The sequence below is a fragment of the Dufourea novaeangliae genome, unplaced genomic scaffold, assembly GCF_001272555.1.
Source record: "Dufourea novaeangliae isolate 0120121106 unplaced genomic scaffold, ASM127255v1 scaffold65, whole genome shotgun sequence".
NCBI lineage: Eukaryota > Metazoa > Arthropoda > Insecta > Hymenoptera > Halictidae > Dufourea > Dufourea novaeangliae.
Window position 1 is genome coordinate 2,440,394 of NW_015373961.1, and position 25,706 is coordinate 2,466,099.

Here is a 25,706-nt window from a genome sequence, read left to right on the forward strand (position 1 = left end):
TAAATACGTAACGCATCCGAGAAAAAGTAATTCTATCTAGACTGTGTTTCTCTTCCCCCATCTGTTTTTTCCTCTTCTTATCGGCGGGTAATACCGATCCCGGGAAAGCATGGCTGCGCGGGTGGAAACGAAATTTTCCCCAGTAGCACCGCGAGGAAGCCGTGGAAAATATGAGAACTCGAAGGAAAGGAAGAAGAAAAAAGAGAGTAGGAGAAAGGAGGACGAAATTGTCTTTTTCCCCGGCGATGGGGGAGGAAGCGGTATTAGAGCGCACCGGTTGAAAGGTCGAGAAATTTAGCCCCACGGCCCGCCTCGAACCTTGCCTCTATCCTCCGCATATTTCAATGGGTTCGCATCTTTTCTCCGGCAGCTTCGCGCGCGTGCCCTTTCCTCGAATGAACTGCATTCCGTTCCAGCTACCATTCGGCCCTCTCGCTTTCGCGTATTTTCTCTGAAGATTCGCGTCCTTTGGCCCGTTTCCTTCTTTAATGGCTTCCTAGCCGTTCTCCACGCCTTCCTTCCGTTTCCCTTTCTTTCACCGTACACCTATATTCGGTTCGTGGCCGTAAAAAAATTACGTCAACGCCGAAGCTTTCCATCGAGGAACAGTCGAGTCCGAATCGTTGAGAAATCGTTTTGCATTCTCAAAGAGAATCGGAAGAAATCGGTAAGCTCGATCGCGATGGAATAACGAAAGGATAACAATCCTGTAATAAATGAAGTAGTGTGTGGGAAACGATTGTTCGTTTCTAAAAAAGAAATCCGGCCACGACGCTTATCCAAGTACGCACGCGAGTGCAAACGTTTTCCCAGCACACGGTGCACGATCCAACGATCCACGATAAATCCTCCGGTTAAAGTTTAACGCGTGAACGCCACGGAGAATCTATAAGCGGGTAATGTAATTGTACTCGTTTATTCTCGACGCGGGCTTCCGTTCTTCTCAACGGACTTAAATCCCTCTTCAGAATGCATCCGCAAGATCGTAGCTGATGCGAAACGCGATCTTCGAAATTCTTCTTCCGTTCACGACATTCCCGTCGACAATGGTATACAAGTAATTTCCATTTTTACCGAGTGAAATGTTCACGCGACGAAATTCATCGCGGGACGGGACGATCAACCGGGTCTCCTTATCGATTCGCCGCGAGACTAATATCCGGATCGTTCGTTTCGTTCGTCGATTCGTAGGTACGGAAAAAATCAAAGAATTCGAGATCGAGTACAACGATCTAGGAGAATCGATTTCCGCTACTTGAAACATCTACGTTCTCTATTATCCGTATCGATGCACGATTAACGGAACGATGTCCTGCGAGCAGGACGACGATCGTTTCCGCGAATAGAAGAACGAAGGGAATTCTTCGAATAAGGTCGCGCCTCGTCGCGTCGATTCGCACGTATGTACCTTTTATGTATGCGTGTATACGCGGGGCTTCGGGATCGATTACGGCGTAGCTGCGTTAAGATCACCCCCTAAGCCTCGTTTATCGATCGACTGATTTCCTCTCCTATCCTTTCCAACGTGGGTGGACCAATACGGGGCACGCGGTCGTTCGATTCTGAACGACCGACGACGACGGATCGTTCGGTCTCGATGAACTTTCGGCATTACTCGCCGGCGCCGCCCAGCGTTAACGCCTGCACGATCCTGGGATCGGCCTTGCTGCCCTCCCGGAACTCCTCGAGTGTCAGCTTGTCGTCGTGGTCTACGTCCATTTGATCGAAGATCTTGTCCACCCTTTTCTGCGGCGTGTTCTCGTCCTCCGCCTGCGGCGGCTGCCCCTGTAACATTCACCGCACGATCTGTTAGCCATCCGTCTACTGGCCGGTTTCTTCCGTCGCTGGTTTATAGTATCGACCAGAGATTAACCTGACACGAGATCGACCGATTCCTCGACAGAATACCTATGCAATTTAGTATACAGTGGACTCTAACTATATTGCCATGGTCGAGGCTGTAGGTGAGTAAAATGGCAATGAGTTGAGAGCCCCCTCCATGCTATGTTCTATCGTCATAGCCTCGGCGCAAAAGCTGGATCGTGCTGGTGCGCAGGCGTACGCGACGTGGTGGGGGAACGAAGTTGTGTGCTCGAAAGGACGTGTGAAGGGGAAATGCCTCGCGTGGCAATATGTTCAGTGGCAATATAGCTAGAGTCTACTGTAATTACTTACCGATAGGTCGTACTTTCCTAACCCTTTTTGGATCACCGTTCCTTTTTCAAAGTTTTGTTCAGCGTCCGTTTAGGTAAACTGTCTCTATTATCAAAATTTCCAGGCGTAGTTGGGCGTGTAATCTTTGAATCTTAAAATGTTAAATGCGAAGTAAAGAAAATAAAGTAACTGGAATACCTTCTCAGATCTCTTCACTTTGGGAACCGTGAGATCGGTGATCCAAAAATCAAAGTGTTTATAGGTACATTTAAGCTATATGTATAGGGTTATATAGGGCGAAGGTGCAATAAAAAATGCCGGTATTTTACGTTTCGGTAGAAGTTCCTGGGCAATACTACGTGGATCACACGGTATTCCCGATAATCGGTTATTCCACTGAAATCACCATCGTAATGGTTTTATCTGCCTGGTCCACGCAATACTTCCACGTTTGTAAATTAACAGAATCATTGGCTCAGGAATGGCCTGAATTTTTCCGCTACATTTCTCGCTTGTCGAGGGCTTTAATTAAACGATTTCTGCAACAATATAAACGTTCTACGCTCCACGGGCGAGCATATCTAGAATCTCGCGTTTCATTAGCTCTCGCGAGTAAAGAAAAGTTCGCGTCGTTTCAGGCGTTCCTGTGTTTTCGTTACACGTACACACGCGTCGTCATATCACAACGATAAACCTAGCTTTTGTGCACGGGGTGGCGGTATGCGTTCTATCTCGCTTGAAACTGAAATTATGCCGCGGCGACCACGGCACGCTGGCCGCGAGAAATCATTGGATAAAAGTCTTTCTTTGTCGTTGGTGTCCCGGTTTCGATGCCGCCACTGCTGCAGACCCCGCGAACGTGTATCGGGACTCTGGAGAATTAACTAACGCGGACCAGCGAGTTCTCTGTAACGAAAACGTAAAGTACACGAGCGTCGATGGTTAATACCTCCTAAACAGCTTTTGATTTATTTTGTTTTCCAACCTCATTGCCCAGCGAGTTGTTTTTTTTGTTCTTTTATCGAGCATCGAAGTTCACGACCTACTTTTGCAAATTTAATCCCAGCGCTGGGTATACATAGACGCAACGGGCGGTTACTTAAACTCGTTACTTATACCTTTTTCCGCGTTGCCACCGCGTCGGGAAACTCGGCTGGACGATTCATCAAAGAAATATCCGACTTTTATCTTCTTCCTGCTCCTTGTACCGTACTCGGGTGATAATAAATTATCGCGAAACTGCGAATCGTTTATTCGCCCGGTAAACCCGTGTGCCCGGTTGTTCGATACTTTATCGAATAGATTCTGCGAAAGGGTCGCCGAAATATGGTGACGTTTCGATCCCGTAAAAATTTCAAGATTTGCGTTAAATAAATATCTGGCGACATTTCGATATTCATATGTGTATTGTATAGGTATCGATACTTTATCGAATAGATTCTGCGAAAGGGTCGCCGAAATATGGTGACGTTTCGATCCCGTCAAAATTTCAAGACTTGCGTTAAATAAATATCTGGCGACATTTCGATATTCATATGTGTATTGTACAGGTATCGATAGTTTATCGAATAGATTCTGCGAAAGGGTCGCCGAAATATGGTGACGTTTCGATCCCGTAAAAATTTCAAGATTTACGTTAAATAAATATCTGGCGAAATTTCGATATTCATATGTGTATTGTATATGTTTAACAGCGTAGCTGTCCGGTTTAAGCGGATTTCTCGGTTATTGATGCGGAAGGAGGGTTTTAGTAGAAAGATTTTCTGATCGAATTACCCTGGTTCGTCGTAATCTCGTGATGCACGCACGTTGCAAAAATATCGAGTTTCTAGCGAAAATTGTGGTAAAGTGAAATTTCTTATCAGCGTCAGATGTGGGTGATTTGCATTTGAATTGCTACCTAGGCAAACGTGACACGTTGAAAATAATGAAATGAAATGAAAAACAGATGTATGTATTATGCAGGTAGGATTTTGTTTAACCACAGATGCACGCTTTAAGAAACAGAACGTGATGCGATTATCGTTAAATATTAACGGGCGTGTCACGTATTTACTATGGACAGCGGCTTTACGGTGTTTCGAGACAGCATAGAAGGAAACGGACGATAATCACCAGCTATAAACTTTCTGAAACGGATAAGAATGAACGCAGGCAACACGTTGCGAAGTTACGTTTCGTTCCCGAGGGTGAACTTTTCTATTATCGAATAACGATTAAGGGCATCGACTTTAGTTTATAGCCCGGCTGTCGGAAAGTAAAAGGCCCGAGATTCTCGCGAAAGGAACGCATTTTCATATACTATTATAGGTAGAGTATACTAGAAGGACTTCTTTAGGACGATTTTAATTGGGTTTTGTAAGATGAAACTGTACAGGTTCCTAATGATATATAAGGTATCTCAAAATATGTCCCTTTAAAGGATTACCTATTTTGGGACACTCTGTATATGAAATATAAGGTGTAGACACTCGATAATTTTAATGATATAAACTAATTAAATATACGAACCTTCGGGATGTATTATGAATATAAATTGATTGGTCCCTAAACAAATTGCTTAAAATATGTTTGATAACGCCGCTATACTAATTTCGAACAGTTTCAGGACGTTTCCAACTTCAAACTCGAGACACTATGAACTATTCAAAGAGACTCCAGGTGGTGGTATGTCGGAGGTGTGGTAGTCAGTTATTTATCAATATCTCTAGTCGCGTGGTCGACGTTCGAGTGGCTTGAAGTTCGAAACGTTTCATCAAGCTGTCTACCTAGGCGGAAATGTACTCACCACCATTTCGTATATCGCTTCGACGATATTGTACATCTCAGCTCTCGTGATGAAACCGTCGTTGTCCACATCGTACAGCCTAAATGCCCCTGGAAACAAGTAAAGAACCGAAGTTCTGCGATTGTTCGTCTTCCACCTTCGTATTCGGTATCGCGAAAATCGTAATTCATGTTTCAGTAGGAAACGAATCTTACGAAACGCGTTTCAACGTCGTGGGTCTTCGAAGCACGCATCAAAATGTTATAATGTAGTAGAACAATAACTCAAGTGTCTGACCGTAAAATATTTTACCAATTTAAAAAAAAGTGGCCTTATTTCTATTGGGTATATTTAATTTCTTCTTTACAATGCTTTTTAACGGCTTATTTAATAGTAAGCACAGTATAATTAATATTATTTTTGATTTTATTTTGAATTTTGCTATGGCTTGGTCGTTTTAATAATTGTATATCATAAGAGTTGATTCATGGGTTGGCCATCCAAAATAAAGATCACAAAATTATGGGATTCCGTTCTCTGTTTAATTAATTTTTTATCATTTCGATGGTCGGTAGGTTTCTGCATAACTTGCTCCATATAATTTCAATCATTCATGACTAAAAAAAAACCAAAATGAACTACATCTGGCTATATACAGCCTTTTCCACTGCGGCAGTCAACGTGGTTAAACGCAATTTTCCGATTCTAGCCGAAAATACTTATTTCCGTCGCGTGGTCCATGATCATTTATCAAAAGGAAATTGTAATTGTACACTTACAATGCAGTTTCTCGTCCAAATTGCCCCGTGACGTCACCGAGAGCGCCCTTATGAACTCCTCGAATTCTATCGTGCCGTCCTGCAAGATAATCGTGGGTCGATCCAGCTTAACTGTTCCCGTCGAACCGTCTGTGTATCGTCTAATTACGCGCGTCCCGCGGTCGTATTTGTCACCGCGTCGAACGACGTATCCATCGTGGAATTTGATTGTTCGCGAATCGGCCATTTGCGAACGCTTATGCGAGTTCTGGAGGTGTTTACTCGACCCGACGAATCGCTTAGGGGGAAGCATCGTGAGATTGCGAGGGAGGCCAATAAACACAAGGGCAGACAGTGTCGACAACGGGCCGTTATCCGAGTGGATAGCATCCGGAAGCGAATAAAGGGAAATATGAAAGGCGCGTGCGAACGTCGTCGGTAAGGCGAAACGGTTTTCCCTTAACGGAATACGAAACAAGAGTATCGCGAATCGTTCAAGGGATTTGAAATTGTTTTATCGAACGTAGACGAACTGTTTCTTTATTTTTTTTTTTTACTCCCTTTCGAACGGGCAGACGCGTTTTTCGTTTGCATCGTCCGTTCGCCCGATAAATTCTCCGTTTAAGAGTTGTAAAATGGAAATGCAAGGACAGCATTCGGAAAGGCAATTTTTTTTTTTTTTTTATTATTGCAACCGTAGAAGGGCAGCGAAACGTATACAGATGGCCCGCTTTGCATAAAATTCGGCATTCACGTGGGTGTAATCGAAAGCTACATCAGCCAGAGCGATATATTTTTACGAAGCATTCGGATGTATTTTAGCTGTGGTAATATTTCGAAACGATGTCCTTACGATGGTTTCGAGAAGGAAATATAAAAAGTATCAGACTTATTCCCTGCATTTCATCGTATAGAAGATGAACGGATATTCGTGGTTGGTTTCAATTTTATAATCCGCGAGGGAATGCTTTTATTGTCTCGCGATAAAGGAGTATACGCGGCGAGGAATTCGTGGGGAGAATCGCGTGACTGTGAATTAGACGAGCAAGTTCATGGAAATACCGGATAACGTTGTATCGTTGAAACGGATCGATCGATCTTAACGGAAGCTAGCTCGAGTTCCGAATCAAAGTCGACCCTGTCCCGAGCACCCTTTATTCTCCTCGAATTGCTTTACGAAAGAGGCAGAGACTTTTTAATCTTTTGTCCCGAACGCCTACGGTGGTTCCTGTGATTCTCAGTAGAAATGTTCGCGAGAATACCCGTTCGAGTATCTTCGCAGGAATTTCTAGGAAGCTCGTTTAATTCTCACTCGACCGAACCGTGAACATCGCGAAATTTCGTCGGTGAAACGCGTCGAAAAAACTTACGTTGTTCTCGTCGAAAACTCGAAAAACGAGGGTCGCGAACTTCGAAGGATCGCCGTCAGGAAAGAATTGCTTGTAGATCTTTATGAAACCCTGAAATCACGCAATAGATACAGGCTTATCTTAAAATTCTTTCCATCTTGTGTCGATTTTTTGGTCGACTAAAGCGTTGGCTGTAACGAGGTCATACCTGTTCCGTCAGCAGTCCATCCGGGCAGTCTTTCAGGAATCCTTTGTGCCTAAACAAACAGTCGTCGAACGGTTTTATCGAATTTGATTATGGGTTCGAGAAATGTTTAAATTTCGCGCAATTAAATCCTGTGCTTCGTAAACGGAGAATTGAGGTAACGATAGGAACGGTATTACAAACACAAAAGACGAATCTGATGATATTTTTGTCAAAGGACAGACAAAAATATTGCTGCACAAAATCGATTGTTTGGTCGCGATATACATAATACACGAATACGACACGATCGATAAATCTGAAATGAATGTACTCTAGTATCAACTTTTTCGTTTAGTATTTTTTTTCGACTGTGTTTCTCGATGAATAACGTTTTTCTACATTTTTGTCGAATCGAATGTTTGATCCAGGATAGCGGGCCGAGATTTGCTTATTTGAACTCACCATTGCCGAATCTCCCTCTCGGTAACTGAAACAGAAATGGACAAGTCCGCTTTAAGACGAAGTTATGGCACAACAAGGTGTTAAAGAATCGATAAAAGAATCGATGTATTTATAACGGATGAAAGATTTCCCAAGTTTATTATCAGCACAGAGACGGGAAATGAAAAATTATCGATTGTACGAACAATTTAGATAACCTGAAAACTGAAAAAAGAATTTCTTATCGAAGATTCGAAGCAATTAAGTATACTAGGCATTGGATCGTTTTTCGATAACGAATCACGGCTGCTTGATAAAAACGTTACGCGGCGATGAAGGCTCGAATGACGTTCGTGAGCCATTAGGTAGGAACTATACAGGGTGTTTGCTAAAAAGGTATAAATGTTAGTAAATCTAATTTTCATGTGCCAAATATTTATTAATATTATTATCAATGATAGTTTATCATTTAAAATTCGATCTTGACAGTTACAAAATCTCTTAAGTGTTGCTTTGATACAATCCCAACATCCGCGGGTCATTCATTCGCGAGCATTGTCGACGCCAGTGTATGTGCAGTCACTGTCGTGTCCTACGCTTGTCGTTTACACGCAGATTGTCTGGTTTCAGGCATTTCTGGCCCAAATCTTGAACTGTTGAATCTCGAAACTTCAAAACGAAACTTTTAGTACAATTTCATCATTCTTGATTTTTCTTTTATTACATGGAAGCCCTTAACACTAGACCTACCAATGATAAACGCATATCTTTTTCGATCGATCGATAAGTATGACAAACTTTTGAAGATATACAAATTTATAAATTAACTAATTTCTTTAATGTCGTATCGTAATAAAAGGTACAAAAGATCTGAGAAAATGTATTGTTATGACATTTTAATCATCGTTGTAAGAGTGTATTGGCAAGTCATTTTGACTTGCTTGGTAGTTCTAGTGTTAAAGTTTCTGTGGACTTGAAATTACAATCCATTCCGCCGTTTCGTTCAACTATCTAACGTTTAACTAGCAAACCACCAATTTTATCGATCATGGAAGATAAAATTGTAACGAAACATATCACCTCGGTTTCTTTCCTAAAACTCGAATTCTCCAAGGAAAAGTTCGATTAACAGCGTGGTATATACGTAACACAAAAATCGTCGCCTTCTTTGGTAACCAGCTAAAGTCCCCTTTTGACAAACCGCGCATACATAATCCTTCTGGCTCGTCGCTTCGGTCGCGCCCGATTTTTATAGCCTTCGATAAATTTGCGCGTAGTTTTCGAGCGAGCATGCCGTCACTGGTACAAGGACGCTAACTCTGGTTTTTTGAGAAGCCAGACAAAAACGCCAGCCCGTTTCTTTTTCGGTTCGAGAGTGCTTTCTCAAATCTTTCGACGACGAATCGCGTCGTCGCATATCGGACGTATTATACTCGATAAAGCGGGGACCAGATGAAAGTTATGCTTCGAACGTATCCACGATTCGTTTTCGTTGACGTTATCGGTTTTTTTTTTTTTTTTGCGAACCGTGGAATTGAGTTTTATTTCTCCCTGTTTTTTTTCCCCTGATACTATTCTTATTTCGCCGTCGAAAAACCGAAAATAACGCAGAATCGTTCGGAATTTCAACAATTCCAGTTAAATCTCGAGGTCTTTTTCTTCGTTTCTCGTAGAATCATATTTCTTCTGTCTATCGTATTTTCATTCGCCATCTTTAGGTGGTGTACGCGACAACGTGGCGACGACGACGGTGACGCCTGGAACATACAATTTACTCGTAACGACTGTCGCGTGAATATCCTGCCGCAGAACAAACCCATCCCAGAACAGTCTGCCGTCTGGTTTGCATGAAATTTTCGAACCCGCCGAGCTGTGAACGCGCAATTCCTTCCACTCGTTAAAGTATTTCGCCTCGAATTATGGTAAATCGTGGAACGAATCGAAAAATCACGTCTGAAAATGAACGGGGAACGATCGTTGTTGCGGTAATGCTAATCGTTCTTTCCTAAACGGACATCGGTCTCTGTCGTTGCTAAAGTGATCGTCGTCCACTCTAGAACAAGCAAGACAGCCGACCAGATGGACCGAAACAGATAGAAGATAATTTCTGCGTATTTTTTTTTAACGATCAATCGTTATGGAGTAGAACAATAAGAAGACGAAAAGTAGTTAGAAGAGATTCGATGCCAGGTCGAAGACATAAAGAAGAAGGCGTTAACCAAGCAATTTCAAATTAAGTTTTCGACTTTGGGATCTTAATTTTGAAGATTAGGATCACAATGGGCTGCAGATAGAACGTGACTTCAAAGTTGGACGGCGTTACAGAGGGTTAACGGTAATACGAACCGAGAATAATGGCTGCGCGATAATAGCTCCGTATCAAGGAATCAGGACGAGGTCTTCATTCCTTGACGTTCTAATACAGCTTTTGTTTCGAAGATTCGTCCGTCCAGACGTGTTCATCACTTTGGTGGAGGATCTTGCGTCTGAAGAGGTCAACCGCAAGGTCGTGTCGAAAGAAACAGTTTTGGGTTATTCGACACGAATGACGACACGATATTCGATACGTTATGTGTTGAAAAGAAAGATTCCAAAGAATAATCAATGAAATGGGAGACTTGTGAGGTGTTTGGTCGGGGTTTTTCATTAATATCTCGTTAACAAAACCTCGGATAACATTCTTGCTAAGGAGAAACTTGTTTCAAATAATTTCCCGAGTCTATCATTTCTGGGTCCTCAACATTTTTTTTACACCCTGTATTGTCTTGTACGATTCTATCATTGACAGCGTATCGATCATCCCGACACCTACACGCTCGATAACCGCACAGGGATTCAACACATCTTGACCTCCAGGAAATCTACATATCTAGAGTATTCTCCGATAGGTTCGAGTGTTCTCGAGCGTCTCGAGTGTTCGGAAGAGTATATTTACCGACAGCTTTTCGGACGGTGAACCCGTTATAAAACGGAAGGTGCCGGGGTGAGAGCCCATTAACTGTTGCGTATTGCAAAGGTCGACCGTCAAATTGTTAATAAAACGTTCAACAGACCTTAAAATGGCTATCCAACACGTAACGGCGTTCAAGGCTCTAGTTAAAGGTCGTTCGACGATTTTAATAGCGTCGTTTACAGTGCTGGCTTCGCCACGTATGCACAACGAAATGGGTAGAAAGTGGATTATGCGGGACATAAATCATATTGTAACATTAGCGAACACCTATAGGCGCGTTACAGAAACGGAAGAAAGGAAAGCAGTTTTACCCACGAGACGGAATAAATTTCCATTCCGTTCTTTTTGCCTCGGTTGACCCCCAGTACCGATCCGTGGATGAATCTTTTAAACGTTTCGCAGCGATGATTGAAGCTTACATCCCTGAAAGAGGGAACGTTGGATTGCGTACAACGAGCGATCGATACCCGTCGACGTGAATCACGGTGAATGAAAATTGAAGAATTTTCGGGAAAAAAACAGTACGATAACCTGTCACCACCTGGGAGGGGGGGAGTGTCGGTGAGGTAGAGTTGGGCACAATTTTGTTTGAATAATATATAGTGAAAAGCAATAGTATCTAAAACCGTCAACCTAATTTTTAAAAAGTTAATAAGTATAAATACAGTAAATCCTCGATGAGTTTTCGAAGGCTCTTTACTAATAAAGAGAGGTCGTTCCCCAGGTGTAACGCTGATTTTATAACGAGGTTTAGGACAGTGATAGAGTTTGGAATTCTGGAGCCAATAACATTTGTTTCAGTCGCATATGACCATTAGTTTATGAAATATTTAATATTAAGTGCTGAGGAGCCTTCGAACACTCATTGAGAATTTACTGTAACGGTTTGCCAAGTGTCTATTTATTCAAGAAGAAGTATTACTTTATTATAAAATTTCCACGTTAAATCAATTATAAATGATGGAGTACTTTTCTAAACTTTTATTCGTTGTTCAAAACTCTTTAGATAATGAATTTGCCCATCTTTGTAGTGAGGAAGGACAAGGGAGATCCTGTCTTGGATCAGACACGAGCGATATAACGTGGGAGTAACGATAATTTCAGCCACGTGGCGAAGTACTTGAATGTCTCTATGTACATATGTCATTTTATATTAATTTACATCGCCACGCGTACAAGACAACTGGTAATAACGATCAAACTTTCGAATAGGGTTTCGTGTCGTACCCCTGTCTTTCGATTTAGATTCGTTGATTAAATGTTTGTACAGTAACTTTGCATCGTCATGCCACACCGTTTTTCCTTAACGATTTCCCTCGAAACGATGATACATAATTCAGGTTAAAAGCCAAGTCTGGGTTAGAGGTTCGTTGTATTCGGTCGAATTGTTGCGGTAAAGTCGGACTTCTGCGTATAAGCAGCCACGCTATTCAGAGAACGTGTTCATATTTCACTGATTTAATGGGAATAAGTAGCTTGCGTATTCAGTGCAATTTCGTTGCCTTCGTTGTCCATTTCCTTCACACATCTGTGATGGTAATCTCTATCGACCCTTTACGCTTTGAAGTATCAATTTTCGTTATCTTCGTAATAGTGGCATTTCTTCGTTCTGCGTCTTAATGCGCCTTGGACTCCATTACTGTTAACTTGCCACTCAGAAGATTTACGATTTCGAGTTTCCATACGGAATGGAATGGACGGTAAATTCTTCAATTTATGTTTCTTTAAACGTACTTTGTATGCAAATACGTCGAAGGAAGCTATATCTGCTTAATCGAAACTCGTCACTTTTGTCGACGAATCGAAAAAGAAACGTACCTTCCAAAGCTTTCAATTGGACGCCCAATGTTTCGGTTTTAATTCACTTTCGCGACGTTTCCACCAGATTCCTTTTTACAGGATTATCCGTATCACTAAACACGACAATCCTTTTCAGTAACGGGGTAAAGTAAAGAGATATGGTAATCGTGTTATGAGATATTACGAGGGAGCAACCAATTCGAATAATACGCCAAGCTCGACGAGAAAAAGTACGACGACGTTACAAATATCTCGAAGAGAACGAACTTATCGATTTTCTTTCTGTGACAGAAAATATGCGTTCCAATATACGTATAGAGATCGTATTTTGGGAAAATTAAATTTTATCTTTATTTTCGGAAGAATTGGATCCGAGCAGAAAGTCCACAGATCTGTCTGTAAATGTAACAACGTCGTTCACGACTGCTGATTCGATCCGGTACCACGGTCGAGATATCAAGATTTCCATTAGATACAACTATACGAACTTGCAAGAGCAACGCGCGCTCCCGTGTACACGTGGAATGTTCTAATGACGTTGCAGCACGTAAGTTAAATTCGGGGATTCGCTGAAACTCGTCAGAGAAGCGGTTTAACACGTTGCAAACATCTGCAGGTTACGTTGTTCGGAGCGAATTACGAGGGAAAGTTGCAAACGTTCTTAGACCAGAAGAGATATTTCGAGTATAACTCGGTTAACGTCTAACAAAGTTTTCACGCGATTGCTACAAGAATGCTTCGATGCAACGTTAAATATTATCCTGACAGAAAAGGTTCGTCGGAAATTATTAAAAGCAGTCAACGATCGATTCATACGTAGGTATGCACGTACAGTCTGTCCAATAAGAACGTGACCGGAAAAAATTGTTACTTGGATACTGGTATTAGAAAAATTCCAGTGAATTCAAGGTAGTCTGACCCTTCCCCTAAGACGCTTTCATGTCGATATGTTGTGTAGTCTCCGTTATTGTTTATAATTACCTCGAATTGACGAATTAATTGCTTCAAATTATATATATTCTTCCCTCGATACTTTAACTTTATATATATCCCCACAAATTCTTAATGGAGTTCACGTCATTTGATTGCGAATGTTCTAATTGTTCGATACCGCTTGTTTTTTCCAAGAATCGTGGAAATTGTTTGAACGAGACAGCGACTAAGAGGCGTGTAATATCATCGTATTACTTCTATGTTCCGCCGACGTGAAGGCCAATGTCTATCGTTCCCGTAATCGGATCCAATTAATCGACGAGTCGATCGCTTAACGGATACTTTGGAATATGTGGTAGACGAAAACAAGGTTATACGTAACATAGGGGATCGTTCTTGGTATACAGGGTGGGCCAGGAAATGTAATCAGCTTAGATGATTCTACTGTTAGATGTTTGATCGGAAATTGTTTTAGTTACTACAGTAGACTGACGTTAAAGTAGCGCTAGGAACGCCACAACTCACACATGTGTGCGCACCCCACTATCGGTCGCTTACTGTAATCAAAGTTCTGATCTAATCGGTGGATGGACCGAACTGCCACGAGATCCTGCATGTCCATTGGCTCACGTTAAAGTAGCGACTCCAGGAAAAACGAGCCCCCAGAACCCGGCAGCGCTACTTTAACGCGAATCTATTATATGACATGATTCAAGGAGAGCTTTAAGATGATCCTACCAAATTTTCTGTCAACTCTATTTTCCAAAGTTTTCAAGGTTACCTTCAGTGTTTTATAAATAAACCTATAATTGTTCAACACGAATTCGGCAAGCATCGCAACAAATAAGTTTTCTTCTAAACTAAAGAAACATTAAGAAAATATCAATTACCTTAATTAAAACGATGTTCAAATGCTTAGTTCTGTTTATGACGTCTGCACAGATGGTTAAAGCATGCGAGCAAATTTTCGAAGTAGAATCGTCATTGTTTCGTGACCCACCCTGTATACGAGTCCCGGTCAATAATTAACTCGTAAACGGACAGACTTTTCCGTTCATAAGTTGCACAGCTCAGTTTTTGTCGGTGCTGCGTAATAACGGAATGATCGTACCGCGAAATCGCGAGGCGTCCGTTCGTCTAATTGGTAACGTAAGCTACTGGTCGTTCCACCGCGGAGCCGCTTTAACGAACAATTTTCGCGGCGGTCTCGGAAAGTTTCGCGTTGACCGCAGAACTCTGGTTTCCATCCGAGGCTGGCCCAATACTACTACCCTATGGCGAAGCTCTTCTGCCTGGTAATTGGTTCGAGGCCAAGAAGGTTTAATTGCCCCCCACGTCCACTCGTTCCATTCCTTCTCACACCATCATGCTCGGTCGCCCTTCGTCTCTTCCCTTTCCATTATTTTTTTTTCTCTCATCTCTTATTCAATCTTTTTCCCTTTTCTCCTCTCCATCGATCTCTCCACGTTCACAAGTTTTTACGAGTCCGACTTTCTTTTTTTTGTTTTCGTTTAATCTCGTTCTATCGCGTGCGTTCACGTTCTTCCCTGCCTCCCCCTCTTCTCCGCCTCGTTTTTCTTCTTTCTTGTGCGTGTTTCGATACGTACTTTCTTCATCTCAGCAAAACTCCTCTTGTTTAAGTTTCATCCGACTTGTTTCGAAAGTTATTCTATTCGCTGCCGTTTCGATTCCGTTACGAACTTTCATTTTTCACCCGGGAACTTTTGGCAGTTTTCCTGGCAGTCCTGTCTCTACACCCACAACTCTGCATTTGCTGTCTCTATTTATGCCACGATCGAACCACGTTCTTCCGACCGGCCGTCACAGTATCGAGAGCTCCGTTGTAATATCGTTTCCACTTTCGTCCTTTCGATGGAAAGAGCTTATCGCTCGTTGGATAATAAAAGTTTATCGCAAACTATCCCCGCGAAAAACGGGCCGAGGGCAGAAGTATCGACGTGTGTCCGTTATCGCGAGTCATTGCGAATCCCCAAACGATTCGACGTTCCTGAAGAAAATTTCGCTTCTTCAATAACAGACGATTACTGATCTAAGAATGGACACATATTCTGTAAAAATATCTTTCTCGAGTCGCAATATAGTGAAAACCGTTAACAATTCGACTATCGATTTAAACACGACAACGACGAATCCCCAAACGATTCGACGTTCCTGAAGAAAATTTCGCTTCTTCAATAACAGGCGATTACCGATCTAAGAATAGGCAGATATTCTGTAAAAATCTCTTTCTCGAGTCGCAACACAGTGAAAACCGCTAGCAGTACACAAGTTGAAAACCCTCGAAAAGACAGACTATTCTTTTCTTCGCGTAAAGTCGAGGGGTTGACGTGAATGCAGAAGTACCGTCCAAGAGTTGTTTTAAAATAGTCAAACGAGCTCGACGGATACCTTTTTCCAACGGATCTTTCTTGCGTCGTTTCAAACCGTTCTCTCCGTGGAATCCCCTTTCCCGTGGAACTTTTTACGATTTAACAAGACGTTCTAGAGAGTAAAATTTCCTAGTTTTCGCGTAAGAATTTTCCCAGCTTCCCAGTCCTGCTTCCATCTCGAGGAACGCGTCGAATAATGCGCCGTTTGCTTATCGCGAAAAAAACGAATTAACGCGATATTTTATTCCCCTATATTAAGAAGCAACGCAGGAGGGGGGAGTGAAGTTTCGAAGCGGCCAAAGTACCCCCAGATATTTTCCAGCCGGTTTAACGTTTCATCGTTTAACGAAGGGTATCGGCCAAGCGACCTTTCCACCATTAACAAAAGCTCCAGTCGCCCCTTTAAAGCTAGCTCTCTGCGTTTTCCGCGAGAAACCTTCCATTCGACTCATTATTTTCATCCGCTCGTCTTTCATTCGAGTAGCCCACTAGTGTTCTCGGGGGCGGGATGCAGTTTCTCGTCTTCCGTTCACAGTAATAAAGCTCGGGAAATCTCTCGTTCCCGCGGAGAAGAGGGCGTAGGCTGGAAGCAAACCCGGACCTCTTCTAATCCCCGGCTCAGCGAAGCTCGTAAGGGCCCCGCGAAGAAGGCTGGCCCGTGTGGGTTTACGGGGGAGAAGCCGCCGGTCTAAGGTCGAGAGGATCGTTTCGGATACTCTCCGATATTGCTGTCGGTGGGCTTACCCACGGGATAACGTGGCCCAGCGCGAGTTCTCGAGTGTCGTCGAATAATTTCGTGGAAATAACGAGTTCGTTCGAGTTACCCCGATGCCTAACGAACAGCCTTAACGAATAGTCTCGTGCCCTCGCTACTAGTGATTTTCTTCTGTTTTCGAGCGTGAACACGTTCTATTAAAACACATTGCCCACTAAGATAAGCCCAGGTTATAGAGGCAAATTCTAATTATGGTCTGATCAGCCCAGAATATAATATTCTTAGTGTTTTAATGTTCTTAAAATATTTTGCATAACGTAGGATAAATCCGAGTTTTTTATAAGCTGTGGATACTGTGACTCTAATATGATAGTCGAAAGATAAATCGGAACTACATTAAAAATTCTTCGTTACTTCTGATGTATTGTTACTAAACTCACTACGCGCATAACAAAGCTTAAGTAAATGTGTCGAGATTGAAAAAACGGCGAATTTTTACGTAAAATGACAAACACCACTGCAGATTTTCAAGGGAACTTTACGAACGTATAAGAAGATTGTCGCTGTCGTCGATCAATCATCCTTTTCGAAAAAGTGTAAAAATTTACCGCGTTATTGGCAAAGAGTGTCGCGTTGGATGAAACGGGGGATGGTTCAACGTCATTGGTGTCGTAAATTTTGGCCGGCGACCTCATAAGCACCGCCACGAATTTCGATCGGTTACGGTAGAATCGATAACGTTCGGTTCATTTGCCAGAAATTCCCGAGCTCACTCGGGCTTCCAAACTTCCGGAGGATTTCGTTGCGGCGAAATGCTCCACGCGGTTTTGCGCTCTAAAAATATTTCCGGTCTACTTCCGCGACGGAATACGCGGAACTTTCGGATACGGAACGGATTGGTTTCGTCCGTAATCTCGCGTAATGATTCCCAAAATTCATTCCACGTTGTACGATCCTTCGATGAAACGGGGGAGCCTCGAGTCGAGCACACGCTTGATCTACCCTCTAGTTTTCTTAGGAAGATAAATGCCACGGAATAATGGCCAATGGTGCGCGTTCTTTCTTATGATTTCTCTTGATTATGTAAATTTGACTAAATCGATTTGATTAGTCGATTTCCTTCGTTTCGAGAGTGTCTGAAAGTTATTGGTAAGAATCGGGACAGCTGGAGGACAGAAAGGCACTCAAATGGCACGGATCCTGAATCGACTAGCTTCCAGCAGTCTTCGAATTTAACAAGATAGTCGTTCGCCACAAGGAAGGCAAAGACAGGCGAAATTCGAACATAAGACTGTGGGGTGGCTTAAACTATTTCATCGCAATTCGAAACGGCCTTCCCAGCCGCCTCAGAAATGAAATTTCAAGTCACGAAATGGCCCCAGTAAAAACGATCGCTTGAAAAATCGTTGGATGTTACCTGGTCATCGGTACAAAGTTCATTTCAATACGTGAATCGGATTCATGCTTGAGGACCCCCGATGGCGAAGTATAACCCGGAAATTCAACAACGATAGAGGGTACCTTCGGTGTGATGTGCATTGACTCGGGAGGATGGTGAAAATTACTTCCGAGTAAATCAAATATCCGCCGTACGAATTAACGTTGGAGCAAGCAGATTGGAAAGAGGCGAGCGGAATGAACGCGAAATATGGACGAAGGCTCGCCGTCAGGGTTACTGCCGGAGCAACTGGTCGACCCAGTCGATTTATCAGCTCGCGATTCGGTTAATGGGCCCTAATTGACTCTAGTAATCCGGCTTTTGGCATTCTCGACGAGCAGCATACCCTCTCGAGCTTCTCGACGTCATAACGATCTTTCGATCTCACCGTGCTGCCTCTCGCTTTAATTTCCTCTCGAAAATCCCGGAAACGGAGACGCTGAAATATCGAGCGCGGAAAGTCTCGTTTTTCACAAGTCGACCGTGGACGTGTAGACTCTCGAGTAAATTGTCGTTCTTGTGGCGGGGCTGGCGAGACTTTTCGAAATTCGTCTTGTTGCCGCGTGTACCTACTCGGCGGATTTCTTCGCGAAGTTTCGCGGTGGCGGTCTTAAAGTCGCGAAATGGACGCACCTGGGGGGGGGGGGGGGGGGGGTTTTTTTTTTATTGAACGGGAATACAGACCTAGGGCTGTTTCGAATAATCAAAGTATTCGAAAGGTTTGGATTATTCTGAATATTCTAATATTCGAAGTATTCGAAATATTCGGAATATTCGAAGTATTCGAAATATTCGGAATATTCGAAGTATTCGAAATATTTGGATTATTCGGAATATTCGAATATTCGAAGTATTCGAAATATTTAAATTATTCGGAATATTCGAAGTATTCGAAATATTTGGATCATTCGGAATATTCGAAGTATTCGAAATATTTGGATTATTCGGAATATTCGAATATTCGAAGTATTCGAAATATTTGGATTATTCGGAGTATTCGAAATATTTAAATTATTGGGAATATTCGAAGTATTCGAAATATTTGGATCATTCGGAATATTCGAAGTATTCGAAATATTTGGATTATTCGGAATATTCGAATATTCGAAGTGATCGAATTTTGGATTGTACTGAACATAACATGAAGCACGGAATAAAACTTCCCTGGTTAATTTTTATTTATTTTACTCTAATGGAAAGCCCTTTTCCGCCCCTCCGTTTCTCGACCTGTAATTTCGGGAGTCGTACGCAAAAAGCGGTTCTATTGTTTTTCAGGATAGTGGAGCGTCGAAGTTGCGGTCGTTGCGTCGTAATAGGCGGCCTAGATTTCCAGGAATTCGTACGCAGATATCGTGACAGACAACTTTCATTGCACCCGGCGACCTCGCTTTTTTACTAGAGCACTGTCCGACCATCTTTTCATTTTTTCCCGTGATCGTAGCTCGTTTACACGCGACTCCGTCGGTAAACAGGAACATAAAGATGAGGCAGCAGTTTCAACGAGCCATAGGATTATACGAGAGATGAAGAGATGGGGTTGTATAGAAAGTAACAGCCTATAACAAAAACCATGAATTTGGTTAATACATAAAAAAAAGAGTATGAAACATTTCTGGAACGGTGAAGATATTTGTTCACGGACCAAACCGTTGAATTCTACATATACTACGTTCTTATCCAGTCCAGAAAACCAAGTTTCTCGATGCACTGTTGTGAGACCGTTTGAAATTTGTTCTTAAAGAACGCGGTATGCATACACTTATGTGTACCTACCGCGAAAAACAGAAACATTTCACGTGTCGAATACAAAGGTGGACCAGCGCGTCACGTTCAGTCGGTTTTACTTAAGGGGAAAAAGAACTGCTGCTCTCCCTTTGAAACGCGACTCGTTTGATGCGTGCACGCAACACCGTCTACCTTCGCGCATTCTCGGCGGCAAGTGATGCATTCGGATAGAAAATTGCAGGTTCGTGTCGATGCACACGGGAACTTGGAATTTTTCGAGCGAGACTGGAAAAAGCAAATGTTTTTTCCTCGTAATTAAAGGAAAACGAGCATTTAGGGTAATGACGTGCGTCCAACTGTTGCTGTTGGGGGGAGAACGCGCGCGGGCCAGTCGTTCCTGCAGAAAACACGGAATGTAACGGCATATATTAAAACGTTGCATAAGGATTCAGATTGACTGGCACATACGGGGTGAGTCAATAAGAACTACTGTCTAAAATAACTCGTTACCTATTGGTTCTATCAGAAAATGTTTCAATGAATTACGTGGCATGTTAAGGGACGTATCCGATGGATATGATTTGATATTTAAAATTTTTTTTTTTTTTGAGATTTTAAGATGTCCTTGATTTTTTTCAAGGTTACTGCATCTTTTTTAAATACCGTCATGCTGTAGGTCGTTAAATTCGTCCTTCCAACGACAACAATGAGGTACTACATACAAGATGTATTGACCTTGAAAGAATTCAAGGTCACCTTGATATCTAAATAAAAGATTTAAAATATCAAATTGTATCCATCTGATGCGTCCCTTAAAATGCTACATAATTCATTTAAATGTTTTTCAATACAACGAATAAATAACAAGTTATTTAGATAGTACGTAATTCTTATTGGCTCACCCTGTATATACCGATTGGTGTAAATCCATTAACCATTCTGACCCCCCGTCGCGTCAGGTCACGCAATTGTTCGCGGATCCTTTCGTGACTCGGACGACACGTAACCTTTTCGCGGATGAATAATTATCGCGGTTCGATTCACGCGAAGGTGCGAAGCTTCCTCTTACCTTTTTCCCGACGAGGTGAAGAGGATACGTTAACGATTATTCACGAAACCGAAAGCGTGCCGTTTCTCTAATTGCAAGGACCCTCGGCGCGTCGGCGTTTCAAATTGTAACGCGGTCGAGCACGACACTCGTTTCCGTGGACCTACCCGCGGTGGGTCGCGTCGGCACGCTCTGATAATTGAGGCTTGCGAGAACGGAACGGAATGGAATGGAACGGAACGGAAGAAATTACGCTGTCGGACGACAGACGATTTATCAGCCACTGAATTTACGATAATGTTGCCGTCGGCGTATCGAGGTATCGTTGCTCTAATTGTCTAGCCAGTCGTTTACCGATTAATTTAGTATCGCGTTTATGAACTCAGTATCGTACACGTGTGGACAACGCCTGTTAATCGGGATAGGAATTTGACGTCCCATGGCGTTTGGCTTGCCTCCCTTCGAATCTGCTTGCATTCGATCGAACCCATTTTCGCGTGTGTATCGGACCACGGAAAATGGGGATAATTTAATTGTCACGGATACACCAACGTTATCGATGATACCCCCGACGTTCTATTCGGCCATAGCAGTACCTACACGTTACATCACAACCAGCACGCAATAACTATTAACCGCTGACTGACGATGGTAAACGACGGGTTGTCGATGAAACGTACAGATCGATCGAACGCAACCCCCTATTCGGTGAAATACATCACCGTCGGTTCTTTGTTTTTTTTGGTCAGCTTTTACGTCTTGCATCGTCGAATTTTTCGTGAAATTCACCTTTTAGCTTAAGGTTTAAGGCTGACCTTACGTCGCCGCGCTGTGAAACGTACTTTCTTAACATCGAGGCGGTCCACGCGCGCGTCTGAAAGGAAATCGATGTCGATAATAATAAAGAACGCGCATAAAAGGGATATCCATTTAATTCTTGTATGGCGTGTAATATCTCATGGCGTGTAGGCTCTCCCTGGATAATAGCGACTTACATACATCGGATAACCATTCGAAGGAACGTTCATTCTGGAATAATTCCGTTATTGGACACCGCTAATCTTTGTACGAATTATAGGTTATACCGTGCTGGGTTTGCATTTGGAAACGATCTTGTGGTCGAAATGCAAATACAATCCGTCACAGTGTGTGTCTTGTGCTAACCGGCGTTAGATCGACAAAGCATGTCATTTCATCAGAGGTTAACGCGTTTGTTCATATAAAGTAGATGTCCCAATTTGTCTTATTTAATTTAAAAACGCTTTAATTTGAGGCATTCTTCTCTAAGACATTAAATATAAAGAATTCATTCATAATTAATTAAAATCTCCGAGCGATCCTAGTCTTCCTATAACTGGCACATAAAAAATTAAACTAATTCTTACTTTAACAATTCATTTTGTACAATAGATGTACTACTTTTCAACATTCATTTTTAAACACTAGCACATTGTATTTTTTTGTTCCCAAAATCCCAATTTGAATAATATTTTTCTGTGCACAATTTTTTACACGTTACATTATTATTAAGTAAACCGAATAAAGTGACAGTACATATTAGAGACACTGGTAGTAATTGGAACATTTATCCAATACTTCAAATGGAATAAAATATTGAGTAAGATTTATGTTCAGCTATGGTTATTTCGTCCAATAAGTTGGCCAATCGAGTCGGTAAATGACCGCTAAACCCGTTTGGATATCTGTCCGTTTCGACCAGCACCGGAAGAAGAAGTATATGTGGCAAACAGGTACCCGTCTCTGCTGAATCGTTCAATGCGCTCCGCGTTTATTAACGCCGCGGTGCGCCGTTCCAATTGCATTTTCCAATTTCCGCGTACGTGTCCGGGCATGCGCGCGTAACTTTTACCGGCTGTAACCATATTTTCTCGAGCGTACAGCTGTCCCGAATTCCACGCTATTGCGTTCCAAAACAACGCCTCTAAATCGCTCGGAGTCATTTGAAACGCTTCACGTTGAAACTCGAACGCTTGCAAATCTTGAAATCTCCACTGATAGAGGTCTGTCTGTTCGTCAGTTACTCTCTGCTGATACAGTAAATCCTCGATGATTGTTCCAAAGCTCCTCGACTCACACAAGAGCTCTCCAGGTGTAGCGTTGGCTTTTTAAGGAGGTTTATCACAGTGATAGTTTATGAAATATTTAATGTTCAGTGCTTCGAGCACTCATCGAGGATTTACCGTACTCATAAATTGTTCCATCGTTTTAAACGATAATCTCGCGAATCGAATAGACGTTGACTCAAATTCGAACCAGTATTATCCGCCGGTACGGGCAATTAATTCTACGGAAGGTAAAGTTTACGTCGCGTCGTATCGGAATTTTCGATCTACGGTCCTGCGGAGGAAATTTGCGACGGCGCACGTATCGGGCCAGCCTTTCCGTGATCGCGTCGTAAATCGTCGATTTCACGGTAATCCGAAATCGTCTGTCCCCCGCTGATTCGCGATTCACCACGGTCAGAAAAACGAGATACGAAATTCGACTTGGATCGTGCCTACCTGGAAATTCAATTTCCTCGTACGGTACGTCAGTTTTCAGCCAATAATCACGCGGTCCGTCTACCTGTCCACGTAATTGCGGCACTCACCAGCATTCGAGACGCGTAGCTTTGTTAGTCTGCAAATGATCGTCAACCATACAGTGTCGTTTCTGAATACTAAAAACGCTTTTGCCAGTGTTCGTCGGCTCGATGAATCGTTACATATCTCCGTGGATGCTCTCGAGTGTGCTTTCATCCGGTAGTGCGCGAGTTCGTCATTAAGCCGCTACTATGATAGAAACGCGTGCATCCTTTTGGTTAGTACTCGAGCATATTAATTCACCTACTACATCCATGTGCATATAACGAGAAATCGGACGAAGTGTATAATTAGAATCGTATGTAGCACGCTATCCATGAACTTTGTAACGCGGCCAGTGGACGAGGTGATTATATACCCACTCGTGGAACAGTAACGTTCAATTACTGTTTACTTTCTTAAAATAAACCTATTTACAGGGACGAACGCGCGTTCCGCGACTTGCATCTTGAGTTTCTTGCTCGAATTCGACCGGGTCATGTATTCCTTAACTCTTTAGGGTTAGGTGGGTTAAAAACTGTCCTATCTTTTGCTTAATTTTTTATACATGCTGGGATATATTTTAACCCACCTTGAAAAGTTGATGTTACTCATAGTCATACAGTTTAATATTTGATTTTTATATAAATTTTTTTATCTTAAAAAAAATTCTGTGCAACTAGGATTTTTATTTTCTTTAAAATCGTGTGCCTCGAAGAGTTAACCTGAATCAGTTTAAGAGACAAATGGGGTTACCGTTTCGGAAGAAAAGTTCGAGACTGTCTTTCTCGATTTTATTCAGCAGTATTAGTTCGGCCGGAAGTTCGATCCGTTGAGAATTTTTCGAGCGATATCTTGAAAAGTTTTCTCCGTTTAGTTCTCACCGGCAGCTTCCACCGTAAACAATGAACTTATTATTTTAATTAAGGCCTAGGAGGATTCGTCGAACGGTCCACCATGTTTCGAACGTCGCGTTCGACAGGGCTTGCGGACTATTTTCATCGCTCGAAATCGCGATATGCAAAGTCTCGTGTGTTTACCTTGTGTTATCGACGAACCACGAAATTCAATTATTTTCGAGTCCCGTGCCCGATGAAACTATTATTTAGAGAAATTAAAGCGGAAAAAGTAGGTCGGTCTATTGAACCTTTCCCATCCTGTGTTCGCTGATCGAAGAGGGAAAGAACCATCCTGTTCCGCGAAATCGTTGTTCAAACTCGAAGTTGCTTCGAGAGCGTTTCCTCGACGGCTTTACGAGGTCGGAGCAGTAAAATCCTATTCTATCGTTGAACGAAAGGCAGCGCGTTTACTCGACGAAGAATATGTGCATACGACGCGATATCGTGCTGTCCCGAAGTTCCAAGTACGGTGAGCGAGTACTCCGTCACGACGATAAGGGGTCAGTTGGATTTTTCGTAAATTTTTACACACCCAGAATGATATATCTAATGTCGTGTGTGAATCGATATTCTGGGACAGCTCGTTCTACCTTATTTTTATGGATGATCCTATGCATTTTACCAACCATAATTATCAGCCGTGCTTAAACAGATTTAATTTATTCAGTTTAACTTAACTCAATCTACACTCGAAAAGGGAAAAAAATCACTAGACTTTTGGTCTGGTTTGCGACAGTGAATGGTCGCATTGTTTGTCCAGAAATATTTGAAAACAAAAATTTCAATTATCGTCATTTATTTTGCGTTCAATATCACAAAACCAACTACGGTAAATTCGAACTATTAAACAGCTTATGTACGATGGCCAATACTATCGATGAATCTATAGATTTATTTTATCTGTCACTAAGCGCATGTCGACATGAATTATTAACACTGGACCTACCAGTGTAAAATATAAAATACAGGTTGGACAGGTTTGGATGTTCTAGTGTTAACTAGTTTCAAATAATTGTAATATTTTTGCCACTGTTATTGTATTTTTTTTTTGTTTTATCTTCTATTCATTCTTTATATTCATACTATCTTTGTGTCAAAGGGGTTTTCCTGTTAAAATAAATATTATTATTATAATTGAGACCAGAACAAAGGCACTAATTATCGCGAAAAAAAGATTCAAAGTATTCCTAATTGTTTCGGACGGATCGAGACGCGTGAATGCTTGATACGTTCCACTGAAACGCTGCTCCGTGTATACTCCCGATGTAAAATCAAAGCGAAGCACGGTACAACGAACGTAACGACGAAACACGCGTACCGAAGAAACTTTGGTTAACGGTGTATCCGAGAAATTTCTTAGAAACTACCCCCATCCACATTGTCGTGGAAAAACTCGGCCCTATAAAACTACGCCGAACGTAATGTAAAGTTCGAAGTGTCGGGGCAAAAAACACGTAAACGAAAAGTCATTTCAGCGAACTTATTAAGATTGATTAGCATCGCGCAGGAAATTTCAATCTTGCTGGCAAACTTTTACCATCTCGGAATGCAAGCTGCCGTAGTTAAC

The 25,706-nt window shown here is 42.2% G+C and overlaps 1 protein-coding gene across 1 annotated transcript in view; it reads right to left on the reverse strand.

The window, feature by feature from the left end:
- Window positions 1-1,611: 1,611 nt before the first annotated feature.
- The window catches only part of LOC107186474 (frequenin-1), a 33,149-nt gene continuing 9,054 nt past the window's right edge, over window positions 1,612-25,706 (reverse strand). Inside the window, exons 2-7 of the mRNA XM_015574337.1 lie at window positions 7,678-7,702; window positions 7,237-7,285; window positions 7,050-7,139; window positions 5,701-5,779; window positions 4,943-5,031; window positions 1,612-1,785 (exon numbers count right to left, since the gene is read on the reverse strand). Coding sequence (XP_015429823.1) covers window positions 1,612-1,785; window positions 4,943-5,031; window positions 5,701-5,779; window positions 7,050-7,139; window positions 7,237-7,285; window positions 7,678-7,702 — 506 coding nt within the window. The remainder of the gene's footprint in view (window positions 1,786-4,942; window positions 5,032-5,700; window positions 5,780-7,049; window positions 7,140-7,236; window positions 7,286-7,677; window positions 7,703-25,706) is intronic.